The sequence below is a fragment of the Odocoileus virginianus genome, chromosome 6 (assembly GCF_023699985.2).
Source record: "Odocoileus virginianus isolate 20LAN1187 ecotype Illinois chromosome 6, Ovbor_1.2, whole genome shotgun sequence".
Classification (NCBI taxonomy): Eukaryota; Metazoa; Chordata; class Mammalia; order Artiodactyla; family Cervidae; genus Odocoileus; species Odocoileus virginianus.
In genome coordinates, this window is record NC_069679.1 from 20,344,025 (window position 1) to 20,363,853 (window position 19,829).

The 19,829-nt window shown below is 36.4% G+C and overlaps 1 protein-coding gene across 2 annotated transcripts in view; it reads right to left on the reverse strand.

Annotated features, from left to right (window-relative positions):
- Window positions 1-19,829, reverse strand: part of AQR (aquarius intron-binding spliceosomal factor) — a 97,466-nt gene that overhangs the window by 37,543 nt on the left and 40,094 nt on the right. For both annotated transcript variants that reach the window (XM_020879116.2, XM_020879115.2), the window contains exons 11-18: window positions 17,347-17,411; window positions 16,108-16,224; window positions 14,334-14,447; window positions 12,703-12,806; window positions 10,432-10,534; window positions 7,824-7,944; window positions 5,795-5,936; window positions 2,476-2,654 (exon numbers count right to left, since the gene is read on the reverse strand). In XM_020879116.2, the coding sequence (XP_020734775.2) occupies window positions 2,476-2,654; window positions 5,795-5,936; window positions 7,824-7,944; window positions 10,432-10,534; window positions 12,703-12,806; window positions 14,334-14,447; window positions 16,108-16,224; window positions 17,347-17,411 (945 nt within the window). The remainder of the gene's footprint in view (window positions 1-2,475; window positions 2,655-5,794; window positions 5,937-7,823; window positions 7,945-10,431; window positions 10,535-12,702; window positions 12,807-14,333; window positions 14,448-16,107; window positions 16,225-17,346; window positions 17,412-19,829) is intronic.

Genomic DNA, 19,829 nt, shown 5'->3' on the forward strand with positions numbered 1-19,829 from the left:
GACAGCATCTTGAGGAGACAGCCAAATATATGTTGCTTCAGTTGGCAAATACTGAAATTTTCATAAGCAAATGTCAAGAAACAGGCGACTTGTGCCAAAGTCCGTAGTTTCCCATTCATTAGCTCAAATAATGGATTTTAAATAAGAGTCCCAACTCTATTAAAAGCAAACATACTGGAAGATGAGGGATTTTTATTTAGACCACACAGCATGTAATGCTACATGTCATTTTTTTTCTCATTCATTTTTTATTAGTTATTGTATAGTATGAATGCAAACATAAACATTTTGCTTGCTCATAACCTTGGTAACAAGATAAACAACTCAATCACATCAGCAAATGTGAGTGTGGCTAACACTATTAGCACCATTCTGGTGGCTTCAATATGGAATACGGTTCAAGTGTGCTAGAAATAATAACTGACTCCTAATAATGAATTGATTGCTTATTTCCCAACAAATTCTAGGCAATGAAGCAGGAGAACAATGAAAACAAAGGGGAAATGATCTACTATGTGAGTTGCACTGCCTATATAACTTCTGATGCACACAACTCATTGAAACCTCCAAGTCTTCGAGTCAAACAGTTGGGCCTGAGAAGCAATTTTGTCTCTACCAATGTCACTTTTTTGCTTCACAGAGGGATCACGTGGGATGTTTCAGTCCACATTAAAAATACTTGTATTACAATAATCTCAACTCTTTCAACCATTTGCATTTACTCCATCCTGGCCCTGTCTTCTAGATATTTCAGTTTCATTAATTCTGTTTCTGTATTTTAAATGGGGTAACGGAGAAGAGAATGACCTGAGCTTCATACTTTCTTGAAGAGACAACGATCTTTTATAGTATTTAGCTTCATTTCCGCAAAACTTTTTTTTTTTATAGGACAATGCTCATTACTGTTTACAGAACTTCTCTCTCATTTTTTATTTGGTTGCTCTATCTGGAACCAATAAAGGGCCTGCATTTTGGCTCTGGCTTCCCAGAAAATACTCTTCTACCCACCATGCCCCTATTGGGGTCCCATCTCCCAGGCACCACCTGAGCTCCGCCTCCTGCCAGATCAGTATTAGACTCTCATAGGACTGTGAACCTCACTATGGTGAATGCTCCTTACGAGAATCTAATGCCTGATGATCTGATTCTGCATTATGGTGAGTCATATAATTATTTCACTATATACCAGAGTGTAATAATAATAGAAAAAAAGTACACAATAAATGTTACGCGCTTGAATCATCCCCAAACCATCCCCCTACTACCATTCAGGGAATACTGTTTTCCACGAAACCTGTCTCTGGTGCCAAAAAGACTGGGGACCACTGCCCCAAATAAATCACTCATCCCACAAATAAATCACTCATCCCACAATAGCCTATTGTTTCCTATCTTGCCCATCAAAATTTACCCATTCTATTTCTCATCTGCCAGAGGTCCATTAAAAAAAAAAAAATAAGATGACTTGATGGCCTTCTGATTAGCAGTCTCCAAAGTAATGGAAGTAAGCGGTTCCCAAGGGGTTTGGGGTAAAGAACCCCGTTCCCCTTTAACATCATAATGAGAGCTTGTCTATATATCTCTACAAAGGGTCTTTGTTTCCCCCCCAAGTTTTATTTCCAGGTATCACTAGTACTTCTAGGGGTAGCCAATAAGTTACTTCAGTTCATTACCTACTATGTAAAACAGTATTTATCTTAATACCTCCTCAAGCTCTAAGGAGAATAAATGTAAGACCTTCCTCAGCAACTGAATGCCTCTCTCACAGTTCAGCAATAACAAAAGTATACATTATTTTAGATGTGAAATGTGCCAGATTGGAACAGTTTTGAGGGATACAGGAGTCATAAAAACAATCTGTCACAAACTCTACCCACTACTGTGGCCATTTGTTAAACATCTGGCAAGCTCTGTTGCTGGATTCCTTCAAAATTACTTGACAAATGTATCATGCAGTCCCTGAAGTTACAAACAGCTGTATCGAGAGCAGTAATTTCTTTAAACTGATCCATTAAGAGACTATCCCTTTCTTTCTGGCACGCCACAAAGGTAGAAGGCGATAAAGCCCACCAGCTCCGGTTTCTCATAACAGGGTAGTGAGAGCTGTCACAGACAGCTGGGAATAGAAAAATGCCAATTTAAATCAGTTTACAAGCCATTTCTGACACATTTTAACATTTAAAATGCTCTCCTCTCAGCTCTGCCAACTGCAATTTTTAAAACACTCTTGTATGCATGCTATTTTATGCTTTTTAGTAAAGTATTAAGGTTATTTAATTACTATTCTGTATGATCCTTGGTGTTTTTACTAGTAATAATTATAAATCAATTGCCATTTTTTAAGCCAAACTTTAAAGATAAAATTTAGTACACTTAAAAGGGCAATAGTTAGTATATGTGTTCTTGCTAATGCTCTAAGCAAAAGTCTATAAAGTAAAAGACAAGAGGTAACCACTTCTTGAAATACAGAATTACCTTCCCATTCATCTTTGATGTGATCTCTGACATTCAGATTGATGGTAACATCCGCACGAACTCGGGTTGGCCAGTTTTCACCTATGTTGGGTTTAGCAACCTCAACCACTGTGAATGCCACAATGGGTTGGGCCATTCGTGCCCAGCCACCAAACACCACACCGCCATACTCTGATTGCCTAAAAAGCAGAAGCAGATGATTACTCAAACAAGAAATAACTTTGCCCAACTTTCGGACAAGTTAAACTAGTAACTAAAATTACATGTTTAGCTAGTATTTGAGCCCTAACAATAATATGGAAATCTTAAGAAAAACATGTAATTTATATATGTAAGAGCTGAGCCATTTTGTTAAAGAATAAAATTATCCAGCATTCAGTTTTATATTTTGCCCTTTCTCCCTCTATAGATAGTTGCTCAGTTGTATCCAACTCTTTGTGATCCCATGGACTATAGCCTGCCAGGCTCCTCTGTCCATGGAATTCTCCAGGCAAGAGTACTGGAATGGGTAGCCATTTCCTTCTCTAAGGGATCTTCCTGATCCAGGGATTGAACCCAGGTCTCTCGCACTGTAGGCAGATTCTTAACCATCTGAGCCATCAGGGGATGTTTCTAAAAGGTGTTTCAAAATGCTTTAGAACAAATTAGACTTAAAAAAACTAAAGATAAGCAAATGATATCTATGCAAATGATTTCTTTAGGGGACAATATTTAAGATATTGAAAAGATACTGCCATGAATGGGAGTGTGGGGAATAATCAAGCTAGGTCTAATAACGAGAACCACTAACATGTAAATACTCATTATTTCTTCTTATATTAGTGCTTTAGCTCTTACATTAAACAGTGTATTTGGGAACTCTGTAATATTAAAAACTGCAGCAACACTCCAAAGTTGGAAAGTACTGCCTAAAAACATGCTTACCAAGACAAAGAAAATCAATATCCTAAGGCTTTTGTAAATAACAAAAAATTGCAAAACTACATGACATCAAAGAGTGAAACTAATTAAAAATAAAGTTTGCTACTCCAATGACTTGGTTAGTACTGACACAATTTCTAAAACGCAATGTGTGTGTGTGTGTTAGTTGCTCAGGCATGTTCTACTTGGCGCTCTCATGGACTAGCCCTCCAGGCTCCTGTCTGTGGAATTCTCCAGGCAAGAATGTCAGAGCGGACTGCCATTCCCTTCTCCAGGGGATCTTTCAGACTCAGGAACTGAACCTGGGTCTCCTGCATTTTAGGCAGATTCTTTACCATCTGAGCCACCAAGAAAGCCCCCTAAAAAGGCATTACCTTGAACATAAAGCTTCTGTAATAATTTTCTATCACCTTCTCTATTCTTTACAACTTTACTTTAATATAGCTGATAGACCATAAAATTCATTCATTGTAAATGTGTAATTCAGTAATTTTCAGTAGATTTATAAAGTTGTTCATCCATCACCACAATCCAATTATAGAACATTTTCATCATGCTTTAAAAGATACCCCTCACCCACTTGCAGTCAATCCTGTTCCTACTCCCAAGCAACCACTAATCTACTCTCTCCAGTTCCTTCCCTCTTTATAAAATCTACCTGCAACATGAGGTATTAAAAAAGTACAGACTTCTGACCCTCACAAGCACATCCTCTTATACTGCTCAGTAGTTTCAACAGGCTGAAAAGATGATTAGAACTGTGAAATGAGTAAAAATGCCTCTAATTTTCCTCCTTCAAGACATGAAACAGAAAGAAGACCCACCCTTTTAGATCTCATTAGTTTTAACAGTTTTCAATGATGGGCAGAAAAATAAATTTTTCAAAATTTAGAAAAACTTACTATCAGAAGTTATCTCCAAAAAGACATATGTTCTACTCACAGAAAATAATGTAAGCTAAAAAAATTACTTTACTAATAGACCATAAGAACTCTAAGTATTATTGCTTTATTTGGCATTTAAGTAAAGTGTAAGTGCATTCTACTTGATGAACTGCTAGCTATGAAGTCCCTATTTTGCAAAATGATCAAAATTTGGTCCAGAATCTGAACATATTAAGTGCAAGGTAGCCATAAATTGTAAGGCAGCTTTCTGATCAAGCACTCCCCCGGGGTCCAAACAATGGGCAGTAATTTCAGCAAAGCTGTGGGCAGAGATGATCAGCCAGAGGGTATACAAATTTCACAGTGCTGGCCTGCCCACTGACTCAACTGATTATTAAGTCAAAATATTTTATGCTGTGTTTTATAGTCTCACCCAGAATAACTTTCCACATAATAATTAATTAAAAAATAGAACTGTGTAGGAAATAAAATATGGAAGTGAAAAAAAATGGATCATAATCACAGAGTCCATGCAGCTCTCTGTAATTAGTCAGGAGAGAGGCCTGGGATACCTGAATCAGTTCACATTTAAAACACATTAAGCTTTTCACAAAGAATGCAGTATAATTATATATATGTCTGCATGGTATGACACTAATGTGATGAAAATTCATTTTACAGAATTCATTTACTCATTTTCAGTCATTTGTGATATGTAACTTATCACCAGTAATAATTTCATACTTCAAATGCAACAGTGAATGAAGATCATTTACCCAAAGTCAGTCAAGTCTGAAAAGCAAAACTAATCTTCACAGGTCTTATAATGCAGAACTGCCTACAACAGAATGAAAGGCTTTTCTTAGCTAAAGGAGCTCCAGACGGAAGCTAGCAGGTGGAAAGTCGAGTCTGGGCCAGAAAAGTTCCTCAAATAACGGAACCTACAAAACAGGCCCTAAAAGTGCGGGCTGACGATTCCGTCTCTTTAAGACAACCTATGGAGGGAGGGCCAGGGAAGATCTTCTAATATTGCACTCTCTGCAAAGTTCAGCTATGCCCCTCATCTCCTGCCAGGTCCTTTAGAGAGGCTGACCGAGACTAGTGGTGACAGCCGCAAGAGCAGTTGGGGTAACAGAACACCCCGTTATCATAAGCTTCTCCCAGGACGTAAACTGCCCTGCCGAGTGCACGCCTGCTGGCCAGCCCATCCCCTTCCCTCTTTACCCTTTAACTATCGCCCGACTTATTCCCACTCCCACCCCACCTCCCAGAGCAATGATCTCTCCTGCTTTTCCCTCAGTCTCACTCCCAAGTACCCAGAAACTTATTTTCTATTTTAGTATTTTGGATATATCCAATTCACATTGAAGAATTTCTCAAAGAGTAAATATTTCATATTTTAAAGTACATCTTCACGCCAGATGTATTATTTCTAAATACGTGTGAGGTTTCTGACAGAAGTATGTCAGCCACTGTTTGCATCTCTTTGTTGCGAGTGGAACCAATTTACTAACCATGGCTTCATTCTGCTGACACTATCCTCGATGTCCTGCCTAATTTCATACGTTGATTCTAGGCGGAAGAGATTGAAGTTCCTTAGAAGGTAGTCATGAAGAGTCAAAAACTGCAAATTCAACTTGGGAAGAGCAAGACAACCTGAAAAGGAAAATAACGTCCATATTGAATTTTTTTTTTTCTTAATCAGACATCTGCTTTATATATATATATAAAAAAGGCACCACAAATTTGTTAAGAACCTAATTTAACAGTGTTTAAAATACAGCATATTGGAAAAGGTCTTATTTTTGTTTCCATACAGAAACTGAAACCAAGTTAACAAATGCCATATATTAAGATTGGGAATAAAGGATGAATTTCATTAATACAGGTAATCTGTACATCTATGACTCATATGCAAACAGTGCTTCTAAATAGTGCTTAAAGATACTTAAAAGAACTGACACAAGGGTTCTAAAAAATTCTTTCTTTACACACCTAATTTACATTTGGCAAATCTCAAAGTAAATAATGCTACTATAAACACAGCCCATGACCAAATTTACCAAGGAAACTGAATTAGCATATTATATTACATAACTCTATCTTCAGTGATCACCACTGTGCTCTGAACCTTTGCCTTTCTGATAGACTTTAAGGATAAGGCATTGACTTTATGTTATTCCTGAAGTTCTTTCCCTTCTCTGACAATATTAGTGAATAATATTCTTTCTATTACCCTCATGTAACACTATTTACCTTGGATAATAAATAACCAAGCACCCAGCACCTACATCAAAAGGTCAAAAAAGAAGAACCCCAAAATACATTTCCAGTGACATAACTAAAGTTACATCTATAGCATTATTAGGTCTCCTTAAAACACAGCTTTATGGGCACATTTTATACAGCATGATGTGCGCGCGCACACACACACACACACACACACACCACTATTCATTAGGGAACGCTTAAATTTAATAAAAATTCTTAATGCTAAGCATTCAAAACACTGAATAGTTTCTAGCTTCTACAGTTGCACCTGAGGGTACCAGAAAATTACCCTAATGTATGAAGAGCAAATCATGAGAAACGCTGGGCTGGATGAAGCACAAGCTGGAATCAAGATTGCTGAGAGAAATATCAATAACCTCAGGTATGCAGATGGCACCACCCTTATGGCAGAAAGCGAGAAAGAACTAAAGAGCCTCTTGATGAAAGTCAAAGAAGAGAGTGAAAAAGCTGGCTTAAAACTCAACATTTACAAAATGAAGATCATGGCATCTGGTCCCATCACTTCATGGCAAATAGGTGGGGAAATAGTGGAAACAGTGACAGACTTTATTTTTTTGAGCTCCAAAATCATCACAGATGGTGACTGCAGCCCTGAAATTAAAAGACGCTTGTTCTTTGGAAGAAAAATTATGACCAACCTAGACAGCATATTAAAATGCAGAGATATTACTTTGCCAACAAAGTAATAGTCAAATAGTCCGTTTGGTCAAAGCTATGGTTTTTCCAGTAGTCATGTATGGATGTGAGAGTTGGACTATAAAGAAAGCTGAGCACAAAGAATTGATGCTTTTGAACTGTGGTGTTGGAGAAGACTATTGAGAGTCCCTTGGACTGCAAGAAGATCCAACCAGTCCATCCTAAAGAAAATCAGTCCTGAATATTCACTGGAATTAATTCATATTCAGCTGAAGCTGAAACTCCAATAGTTTGGTCATCTAATGCAAAGAACTGACCCATTTGAAAAGATCCTGATGCTGGGAAAGACTGAAGGCGGGAGAAGGGGATGACAGAGGATGAGATGGTTGGATGGCATCACCGACTCAATGGACATGAGTTTGAGTAAACTCCGGGAGCTGGTGACGGATAGGGAGGCCTGACGTGCTGCAGTCCATGGGGTTGCAAAGAGTCGGACACGACTGAGCAACTGAACTGAACTGACTGATACAGCAAATAGAAGTATGTTCAGGTACATATGATGACTTCCACACTAACTTTCACGTTACATCTAAATGCTGTACTTCATTATCATACCTTCCCCAGAATAGTATTCAGTTGGGACAATATTTTCATCCCATATGATCTTCTCAGTTGGATACAAAGGCATCTGGTTCAACTGCTGAATCTGAGAAATTCGACGCTCATGACGAGATACCTAAAAGAATCAAGTTTAGGATCAAAGTCAGAAACATCTTTTTAATCAAAATAACTTATTAAAAAATTCACCATGACGTATGGAATGAGAAGTTTCACAATTTTCATAAAACTTAACAAGAGATGTTTGTTCCTTTTTCCATGTTCTCCACAAATCAAATATGAAAGAGGTGCTGATTATGATGAACTTTGGAATTCAACAGATCTGAGTTTAACTCCCAGCACCTCTACTTACGGGCTATGTAGATGCTGGGCAAGTTACTGCAAACTCCCTGATTTTAATTTCCTTTTCAATAAAACAGATTAACTCCCCTCTTAGGTTTCCTATAAAAATGAAATGGAATCCTGTAAAACAGTGTCAAAGAGCTTGGCACATGCTGAGACCTTAAAAAAGATAATGCTATAGCATACAGCACTCATTAATACAAGAACAAAATGGGAGCCCTAAGTTCTAGGCTATGGTTTTCATTCTTGTACTAACTGGTTAAACAATCTGGGTAAGTTTATTAATAACTTGGCTTCAGTATTTGTAAAATGAGAGAGAGCTGGACTTAATGACCTCTATGTACCCCTCCATTGTTAGTATTTTAGAGATCTATCTCAAATATAGAAATAAGTTTGTAACCTAGTTAAGAGATGCTAAAATAATATTTGAAAAACCTGTCACATTCTTTTCAGTAAAGATATTATTGTTGTAGAAAAGAAGATACCATGCTATCATGTAAAGAATATGCATATCCTAATTTTTAATTATAATTTGGTTGGATATTAGCAGAATTCAAAGCCTGTGAAAATGTTTTAAGAGAGGGAGAAAATGAAAGATAATGATATAGCACTATAAATTTTTAAAACTGTTTTCTTTTCACATAACTATTTAAATTTTAAGGATGAAATTTTAGCTGTAAGACCCTAAAAAGCATAGACAGGATCAATTTTATACTCAAACCAATTTTCCATTAGAAAGGTCCATGAAAAATCCTCATTTCTTTCTATAGTAAGGATTTATTATTAATCTCCAAAACCTGACTTACCAGAGAAGATTTTACATTGTCAGAAAATAGGACAAGGAATTTTTAGAAAGCACTTTCAGTCAGAGACAATGAAAAGTGACTTGTAAGAAGGAAGGCAAAGAAAGTGACCCAAGACACACAATTCATCCAAGTGAATATATGGATAAAAAGTATTCTCCATACTTGGTTAATTTAAAACCCTTCCCAAGAATTTCTCTCCAAATGGCATTAAACACCTGTCACCAGGCTTAAAACACCTGCTACAAATAGTTTCCTGTTACTACCCAAAAACAAGCATATCATCTTCCTCTTTACAGTTAGGAACTGTGTTTTAAACCTTATATTAACTTGAAATACATCTCAAAGCCATTTGCCTATTATTATGTGTAAAAAAAAGATATGTACAACACACCTCCATGCAGTGTAAGTTTATACAGGTATAAAAACATGTTTGAAACATACAAAAGACAACCCAATCTTATAGTAAGCAGGAAACAAAGAATTAAAACAAGCTTTTAAAAAAAGAAAAAACCCATGAGACTGGCAAAACTGGGACACTCATAATACCCAATGCTGAAAAGAGCTGAAGGAGACAGACTTTAACACACTGTTGATGGGAACATACAGCTTCTGAAGGACAGTCAGGCTGCATCTTTTACCTTCTAAATAAGCACACGCTTCAATCAAATAATGTCACTTCTAGATAACTCTCCTAAAGGTCCACATCTGAGCACAAAGAGGCCTGTATTAGGACTGCATTATTATTTGTAAGAGTGAACATTGCAAACAACCTAGATACTCATGGTAGGATATGGTTAAATAATTATCCTCTTTTGGAAATATCTTATGGAAGTTTAAAAAGTAAGGTATATCCATTTCCCTCAAATTTGCTGTGAACCTAAAACTGCACTAAAAAAAAAAATAAAACTTCACAAAAAGCTTAAGTTAATGCTCAAACTAAGACTCATTTCCCAAAATGACTGAGAAAGTGATAATTTTCTCCATTTCTAAACATTCATGAATTCTCTAGTGATAAAAGTATGGTTTAATATTCAAGGTGCTATATCTAAGTAATGAAATGAAAAATAAACAGATAAATTATATGAATATATATGTGTATTATCCATGTATGTGTGTGTGTGAATGTAACTGTGATCACTTAAAGGCAGAAATGCTGTCGGTCATCTCTGTATCCCCAGAGTCTTTAATCCGGTGCTTGACACAGATGTTGCTCACAAATGTCTGCATGGAATGAATCCACACCAGAAAGCAGTTTTAAGAGGTAAGAGACTTGAAAAAAGTAATCTAAGAGATTAAAAAGAAATCTGACAAAATCAAATGCTGATATGATCCAAACCAGGTAAGAGAATCTACCAATTTTTTAGCCCAGAAAAAAATCTCTCTACCAACCTATATCTTTAAGAATGATTCAAAAAAGTAGGAAAAACATGCATAATTCAAGGAACACTAATATTTACCAACAATTCTAGAAGAAATCCTTTATCAAAAGTCGTGTCTTCAGCTTTAGGAAGGGTTGGTAACAAGCAGAGGTATGATGCCACCTGGTGGAGGGTATTGGAACTGCAGAATAAAAATATTGAGATCAGAATATTGTCTTACAATTATAACTTCACTTTTGAAAAGTAATTTTACAGGGAAAAAATATATGAAATCAGATATGAATACTAAACTTATAACACAGACTTCTCAAAGTCTTCTGTAAACCTCTCATAGTCCTTAGATCTTTTCAGGGAGGCTTCAAGGACATTTTTTCATATTAATACCAAGACATTATTCAGGCTTTTTTCCCACTGTCTTTACTTGTACAGTGACAGGAAAATGTGACGGTGGGTAAAGCTGGCGGCCTGGATCAAGGAAGTGGCACCATCCAGTGCTGTGAGTGGTCATGGCATTCCTGCTGCCACAGTCTTTTTTTTTTTAATCTATTTTTAAAATGTCCATGATGAAACAGCAAAGATTTATTAATGTTATTAAATTTGGACTTGAGTATCTGTTTTTTAGAAATTCTGTGTGACAGAACGGGAGGTATATCCTTTGCACACATGTTTTACTTGCATGAATGACTGACAACCTATGGTTATTCAGATTTGAATAAGAGCAAAAAATCTGATCAATAATAAACCTGTCGCTTCAATGAAAATAACAGTTTTGACAACTATGAATAAAGCTACTATATAAATCTCTGGACAGATTTTTCTCTGAATCTAAGTTTCCATTTCTCGTGGGTATGTCTGAGAACACCAGATCAAAGAGTCAGTGCATGCTAAACTGTGTAAGAAACTATCAAATTTTTTCCAAAGTGGCACTACCACTTTGAATTCTCATCAGCAATATATAAGAATTGCAATTGTTCCACATCTTTGTTAAGAGTCAATACCTTGTTGCTTTTATAAAGGATTCTAATAAGGTCTATAGTGGTATCTCATTTTGATTTAAGTTTGCTTTTCCTGAATAACTAATAATGCCAAATGATACTAGTACCTTTCTATAGACTCACTGAAATCTATATATTTTTTTTGGTGAAGTATCTGTTCATATCTACAGCCATTTTTTCTTGTTACTGTGTTCAAAGCTGTCTGGATACTAGTCCATTATCAGATATGAATTTAGCCAGTAGTATGGGGCTTCTCTTTTCATCCTCTTAACAATGTCTTTCAAATGGAAATTTCAAATTTTGACCAAGTCCAATTTATCAGTCTTTTTCCTTTATGGACTGTGCTTTGCTATCTATGGAAAACTTTGCACAAAGCACAATGACAAAGATTTTCTCCTATACTTCTTGTAAGTTTTAATTGTGATATTTATGCCTATGATTTATAGAGTTAATCTGTGTATATGATATGAGGAATTGGTCAAGTTTCATAGTTTGCATATGGATGTCCAATTGTTCTGGCACCACTGTTGAAATTAGCCTTTTCCCATTGAGTTGACTTGTCACCTGAGTCAAAAACCAACTAATCATACATGTGTGATCTATTTCACTCGATTCTATTTCAGTGATCTATGTCTACCCTGTTTTCAATACCACAATGTCTTGATTACTGTGACTTTATAGTAAGTTTTGAAGTTAGGTAGTGGAAATCCTCTTTGTTTTTTTCAAAAATGGTTTTGACTATCTTAGTTCCTTTGCCTTTTCCATATTAGTTTTAGAGAAAGCTTGGCAACTTCTATAAAATTTCCTGCTGAGATTTTGACTGGAATATACTTACATCTACAGATCAATTTGGGTAGAATTCGTATCTTAACAGAGTCCTCATTACAAGACCAATAAAGTTCTACATGCTTAAAGATGAATGCTATCTAGACTTGCAGTGATCAATTTCACAATAAATATAAATATTAAATCATTACATTATACATATGATACTAATAAAATATTTTATGTCTATTACTCCTCAAAAAAAAAAAATTAGGGCTCAGAAATCAGACAACCAATTACCTAGGTTCAAACCCTATAACCTAGGAAAACTGTATAAGTTATAAAAAAATATAAAAAAGAAAGCTAGACAAAGAAAAAATTTTTTTAAAAGATAAAGATATAAATTTTACAAAAAAGAGAGATGTATAATTATATTTAAGTAACCCAAAGATAAGAAAAGCTAGAGAGAAGCTAGTTTTAACTGTCAATAAATAGTAGTGCAACAAATAACATCACATAAAACAGTCCAAAAACAACTAAAAGCAAATAAAGAAAATTAAAATCCAGTTGTCCTTTCATACTGCCTTACCTAAGAGGTCCGAAAAACTTGACCAAGGATTCCCGAGTATCTACTTCTGCCACATTTGAGAGAGCAAAATCATAGAGCTCAGGGAAATGTGCAAAAGCAGCTCTCTAGAAAAGAACAGGAAAAAAAAAAATGTAATGCCTACATATAACAACTTACTGCCTAACAGAAAAAATATTTTTTAAAAATATTAATGCACTTCTCTTTCTTGTATGCTTCTGCAACGTGATCTCTGCCTTGTTCAAAAGCACTAGATACAACAGGAAAGAAAACAGAATTGTTCTGGCAAGGGTGTAAAACCAGAGGCAATGTGCAGTTTTTGATTTCTAAAGTCACATTTTGAATATAGATGATAAGAGCCAGGAAGGCCAGCTTCACTGACGGGAAAAGACAGAAAACAAAACAAAACGCTTTATGATTAAGAACTGGCTTAACAAAACTAAAAGGAAGTCTCAGGGCAACTCCCACGGAAGAGGAGTCTGAGGGGGCCTACGGCGTAGTGCGCATGCGCCCTGCTGGACTCCGGCGCTCAGGGAGGAGGCCCTCGCAGGCCGACACCTCCAACCAGCATGGGGCAAGCTGCAGGAAAACAGAAAGAGCAGCGCCATGCTGATTTGATTCCGTGTGTGAGAGGTAACACCTCCAGTCCTTGATGCCGAGGGAAAAGACCCACAGGTTTTGAAGTCCCCTGCAGAGGACTGCCCAGAGGCTGCCAAGGCCACGGGTAAGGCCTGCCATGCGACCGCCACAGACAACGGCGGAATGAGCCTGCGTCAAGCCTGCAAGTGAGCTCCCCGAGCCAGAAGATGGAGGCGCCGGCTCGCAGGAGGGCTCCGGCACCATCGAGGTCAAGCCCTGGGACCCTGTCAGTAGGCGGACAACCGGCCTCCAAGAGGCCAATCGCGGCGCCTTGCCGGTGCCAAGATAACGGCACACACCACCCCAGCCACGGTCGCTCCAAGGGCGGAGGCAGAGGGACGAAAGCACTGATGCTCTGAGAAGAGCAGGAAAGGCATCTGAGCTGGGACTGCGCGCAGAAGGGCAAGGGCCCTGAGAGAGAGCGGGCCCGATGGGGAAAGACAGTCGGAACTCAAGCTGGGTGTGGCTTTACACAGTCCCCACCCCCTCCCCGCAAAAGACTCTTTAAAAGCTTAGGATCTTAATTACCTTAAATTAAGAAATGAAGGTCTTTTTCTTCCACCAGAGGAAATGGAGTCCAAGAGCACAATGAGCTCAGTAATAAAAACAAAGGTACTTTGGGGGCGTATCTGAGCTGCACTGGTAAATTTCAGCCCCATGACATGTCTTTATCTTTAAAATGTATGAAGTATGCACACATACTTTGGCAAGTTGAAATACTCTTTCATAAAATAAAGTTGATATTTAAATGCACCAAATTTGCCCAATAACTAATATTTTTGAGTGTCAAATATCAATATACTGATTCTCAAGACTGAGGACCATAAAAGAAACGTTTCTCTTTCATAAATCCATCAAAATTAGCAATATTTTAAAAATTCAAGATGAGCATACTATTAAATAAGTACTTTTCCTATTTGTACTATATAAAACCTAAATTATTTATGACACAACTTCATGGAACAGATGCAAAGGCTATAATGCATTTCCCTTACCTGGAGAGAAGTAATTCTATCATAGTGAATAGTTGTCATCTCATTCTCTGTCAGAGCGTTTCCAGTCTGGTCATTAATCTCAAAACCAGTATAGAACTTAAGCATGTCCAAAAGCTGAAAGGATACATTTAAATTAACAAACTGTGCAAACATGAGAGCAAGAAGGCAAAAACAGACACTATTAAAAATAATAAATAAGTCCACATACTTTCTTAGAGGTACCGAAAAGCCCTGGAATGTAAACACTACTACAAACATTTCAGATGATGTACAAATGTTTTATTTAGGTGAGAATAAAGTATACACTGTGAATAAATTGTTAAGTCTATCTCATATACTTGGTCTACTTCTACAGGGAAGAACTTAAAACTGCAATCCCAATACTAAAGAAACATTAAGGAACTAATCAAAGGAAGTCAATAATTTTAACGGAAAAAAAGAATCTCTCTACATCACTGTAAATATATAGACCCATACAATTAGAGGGAACTCCTGAGGGTTTATGCCACTCAGAATTCTGCAATTCTCAATTAGCGATACTCTTCTCTATATTGAGAAAAAAAAATAGCAAGGCAGGATAAAGGCCTCCTTTCCCCCTGTGACGGCAGCATCAACAGAATCTGGGGCTGCATTTGCTCCCAATTTTTATTATTCTTAATTCTAACCTATAGCAGATCAGATATTAGGATTTTTTTAAATCAAGTTTTTTCGGAGTATGGTTGATTTACAATGTTGTTTGGCTGTATAGCAAAGTGAATCAGTTATACATACACATATATTCACTCTTCTTTAGATTCTTTTCCCAAATAGGTCATAACAGAGTACTAAGTAGAGTTTTCAGTGCTAAACAGTAAGTTCTTATTAACTATACCCAGTGGTGTGTATATGTCAATCCCAATCTCCCAATTTATCCCCACTCCCTGATATTAGGATTTTAATGTATTTTAATACATGTGACCAATCACTGGGTAAAATTTAGTAAGAGAATAGGAAAGAAAGGAATGCTCACAGACACAAGATAAGAGTTTTTAGGACAGTATGTAAATATATATAAAAATATTATCTCCAGCTGTGATCACACCAAAGGCAAGTGTTAGAAGTTTGTCAGAAGACTTTTCTTCTGGATGACACTGTAGGAAATGGGAAACCTGACTACTCTGCCTTCCTACACAAAGCAGGAAACCAAGTGCACTTGCCTTTCAAGTCAAGGCAGCAGACCAAGTATGTACACACTTCCGCTGTACCAACCGCCCGGCACTATCATCTCATGGAAAGAGGGCCAAGATATTAGGCTCTTTGCTAATATTTAATGACTTTAAATAACTTCCCCTGAAATTAATGCTTATCATCTATTTATAGTCCACAGTAGTCACTGATACAGAATCAAAATATATGAGCACGTGGAACTATAGCATACATAATTTAGCCCAATGATAACATCACATATTAACAAAAGTTTTATTAGAATTAACTATCCCCCTCAATTTTAATAATGCTGAATTTTTACTGTTTTAATAAAATGAGTATTTAGAAGAGAAAAAAAGATGATGATATAACATTAGTAGAGGCCACCTACATGAGGAGGCATCCACTTTGTACGTCAAGATTTGGTTTCACTTTAAAATGACTAATTTGGAATCTACATCATTCAACTAAATATTTAGCAAAAATTTACTTTGCGCCATGCCCTGGTACTCCCAGTTGCATGGCGAAGGAAGAAGAAATCAACTTAGAAATGAAAACAGTAAGTATATTCAGATACACAAATGCTTACCTGGGAAAAAAGATGGCCATCCTCTTCTCTACGAACAAGATTGGAAAGGTAACAGTGAACCAAAAGGTGGGAGTCATCCAGGATGGTATTAAACCAGCGTCTCGTGGGGAGTAGGGCCTGGAGAAAGTCATCACCACAGCAGGTAAGTCTGCATGCTCTCCCAGCTAGAGGTGAAGTCCACTGATACTCCGCGCAGAGGTGCTAATCACACACAGAGCGCCTTCAGCCCCTCAAAAGACACCGCACGAAGCAAAGGGTCTAGTCCATGCTACAAGTAAACTCAGTAGTAATGTTTCTAAACAAAATGCAGCACTGGAGAAAAAAATCTCAGATTCTATCTGGGCTGGTAGTTTTCAAACAAAATCCTATGTGAAATCCCAATATATACTGTGTGTAGGTTTAGAAATGGAAAAAAGGGAGTGAAAATCCCTAACTGGAGATCTCCTTCCCACATCATCCTATGACAGTCAGCAAGACAATACTGAGAAACTATGACAAACATGGTTCTGAAACCACTAATCTAGTCAAATACCCTCAAGTTAAAGGGGAGGTTATTGAGATCCTCAGAGATTATAGTTTCTGGCAGAGCTTGAATCTGAATGAAGATCTCATGAATGACAGCTAGTCCAATACTCTAATCCTCATGTCTAGAAACCACCCTAGCTCTCCCAATAAGAAATGAACAAAAAGGATTTTCTTTCAACTTCCTGCATTAAAAAGGGAGAGGAAATGAAAGGAAATGAATTCAATCTCAACTACGCCAGCTCTGCATCTGAACTCTGCATCAAAAACCTAGTAGCATGAAATTTTTTTAAGAATTTTAATTTTAAAAATTGACAATAGCAAGCAGCTATATCTTTCATCATCGACAATATTAGGCACACTTAGAAAAGTGAGATGATTAAAAAGATGGCCATAAACCGATGACTTCAGCTCTTTTTAAAACTCTATGAAGGGGTAATTAAACATGACAGAAAATAAATTGCCCTTGCTGGACTCATGCTGATTTAGTAAATAATGTTTTTAATACAAACACAGCCCTTTGATAGTCACTTGAAACTTCAAGAGTCAATCACTTTTGACTTTCTTCTCTATAAGACACTTGAAATAGGTACAAACTAAGGCCAGCTTGAGGTGATAAAGAAATATTTCATATATAGTCATGGGTTTAATCTTGCATATATAATCATTAGCTTCCTTAATGATTATGTAACAGAAAAATCACTGTACACTTCTTACCTCTAGATCAATCATAAGTTCAATAAATCTTTCACAGTAATGAACTTTGTCCATAGTGACAGGATCTAGACATAAGAGAGAAAACATATTAAAACTTTCTTACTTAGGTCATTCTATGGTACTATATCTTAAAACTGGCAGTTATTTAGTTATTTAAATAAGGTTATTTATCTCATTCATCAGAATTGGACTAACTATGATTCAGAGTACAGACCTCACATATTTTCAAAAAGGGCAGGCCTTACCCTTACATTAAGCTCTATAAGGAGGAGAAAATGAAAAATATAGCTTGCATCAGAGACACATTTTAAAAATCAGACCTGCAAAATTATTTTTAAAGTGTTTATTTTTAAGGCCATTTTCGTTTTCAAAATAAGTACAACTCTGTGACATGATATACTTTCAGACTACAAATCTCTATTTTTTTCCTAATGTCAGAAAATGTTCTGTTATTTTACCAGCTGAAATCATCCTGGCAAGACTGTTTCAATTGAAAAGGAGAAAAATTTAGGGTCCTTAGTCTAAGGACTCCCAGCAGTGAATAACCCAGTGCTAGACCTACAGAAGGTGTCCTACAAATGCTTTATTTAAATTTATTTAAATCTACTTATTCATTTGTTGTACATAGGAAAATAGAAGGGTTTATGTGAAGAAAGAATATGAATACTTTTTTAAGTAACACACGCCCATAGTTCAAATCCTAAAATAACGTAACTATAGAATTTTACGGCTAGAAAAGACCTCAGAGAACATCTTACTAGCCTTTCATCTTACAGGTGAGAACTGAGGGCCAGAGGAAAATCATTTGATTTATGGCCGGTTAGAACTGGAATCCAGTTTTCTGAGACACAGCCTAGGTCATACAGTTGCTAAAACTAAAGAATTTAAACGAGTGACTTTTAAATTAAATCCATTCAAACTGGTCCTCTGCTGTATCTTCTGTTCTTATTACTGGCAAAGGAAAATAATTTTGTCCAAAATTTAAAAATGAGCAAAATCTGTATTCCATATTTTTATTTATAGCTTGAGAAAATTACTGGAAATGGCCTATTTAAAATTAGAACATGATGCTTGGCACTCAATTTCTGAGTTCTGGTGGATAAAGCTGCATATTTTTACACTAATTGGCCCTATGAGGCATGTTGTTCGAGCTGAAGCCCTGTTATTCCAATTTTGGACACCAATAAATTCTTATCACTTGCTTTTTGTGTGTACTGTGTGTTTTTTCCTTCTTTTGATAGCAGCCCTGACATTTCAAATCATCCTACACAAATTTCTTTTATAACAATTGATGTGGACAGTTGTTTGCAATAACCTTGCAAAATGGAACTACAGACAGTCTTTTAAAAATTAGTTTTCTGTTTTCTAACTATAAAAACCATCTGGTTTTGTGCCCTTTCTAAACTGGCACACTATTTTCATCTCTGTTGTTTCCTTTGCCAGCAAGTTAATAAATTCTGATTAAAGCTCAAGATCAATCTAAGAAATTTTGTTTTCTGACAATATATTATGACGATGGCAACATTAAGTGCTTTGTTAGTCATTAACATTTCTGCAGGCCCTATACTGTTATATTTACTTGACTTTCAAACTTTTCTAGACGACATCAATTTTTTGAGGGTTCGAGGTGGTGGGGTGCTGCCTCACTTCATGGCTTGTAGGGTCTTAGTTCCCTGAGCAGGGACTGAAGCTGGGCCCAAGGGAGTGAAAGTGCCAAGACCTATACTGTGGACCAGGGAATTCCCAACCTGACACTAATTATTATACATTACTGGCTCTCATTATTAATACTTGTGTCAAGGAAACCAAATCTAAGTCCTCTTTCCAGGTTCAAGGTGCTTAACTGAAAGATTTAAATATATAAACATTAGGTGACAGATTATAAGCATATGACAATTTTTTCTTTATACTAGTACTGGTAGTAATATTATACCCCAAATCTGGTACCATAAATTAGCATCTGTAGCATTATTATCTATTCCTCACTGAATTACAGGTGTGATTTTCAGTTGTAAACTATTACTTGGGGAAAGTCAACATTTCTAAGTACACTATTGTTGTATTTTAGTTTAAACAAAGCTACAATCTCTGATCCATATGTATGGTATAACCTCTGGTGCATATAAATATGGTACACCTATTGAACTGTTCTTAGATTACATTTCAGTTAGAAAATAAAATATTAACAACCAATGATAACATCATACATAGCATACACATACTTTTATTAAGTAAACAATACCCTATTTGCACTCACTAGATGCTTATGTCAATCTTGCCAACCCAGCAAAATATAGTTAGATCCTCTTGGTACATCAAGCTCATACTCATACACATACACATATATGTATCTATATGCAGTGGATAATTGTGATATATTTTGAAGTTTATATTCCACATGGGGATCACGATGGAGGAAAATACTTCCCATTTCATCTTATAGCTCATATCTCAAAATAATTCTCCTCTTCCCCTCCTAAACA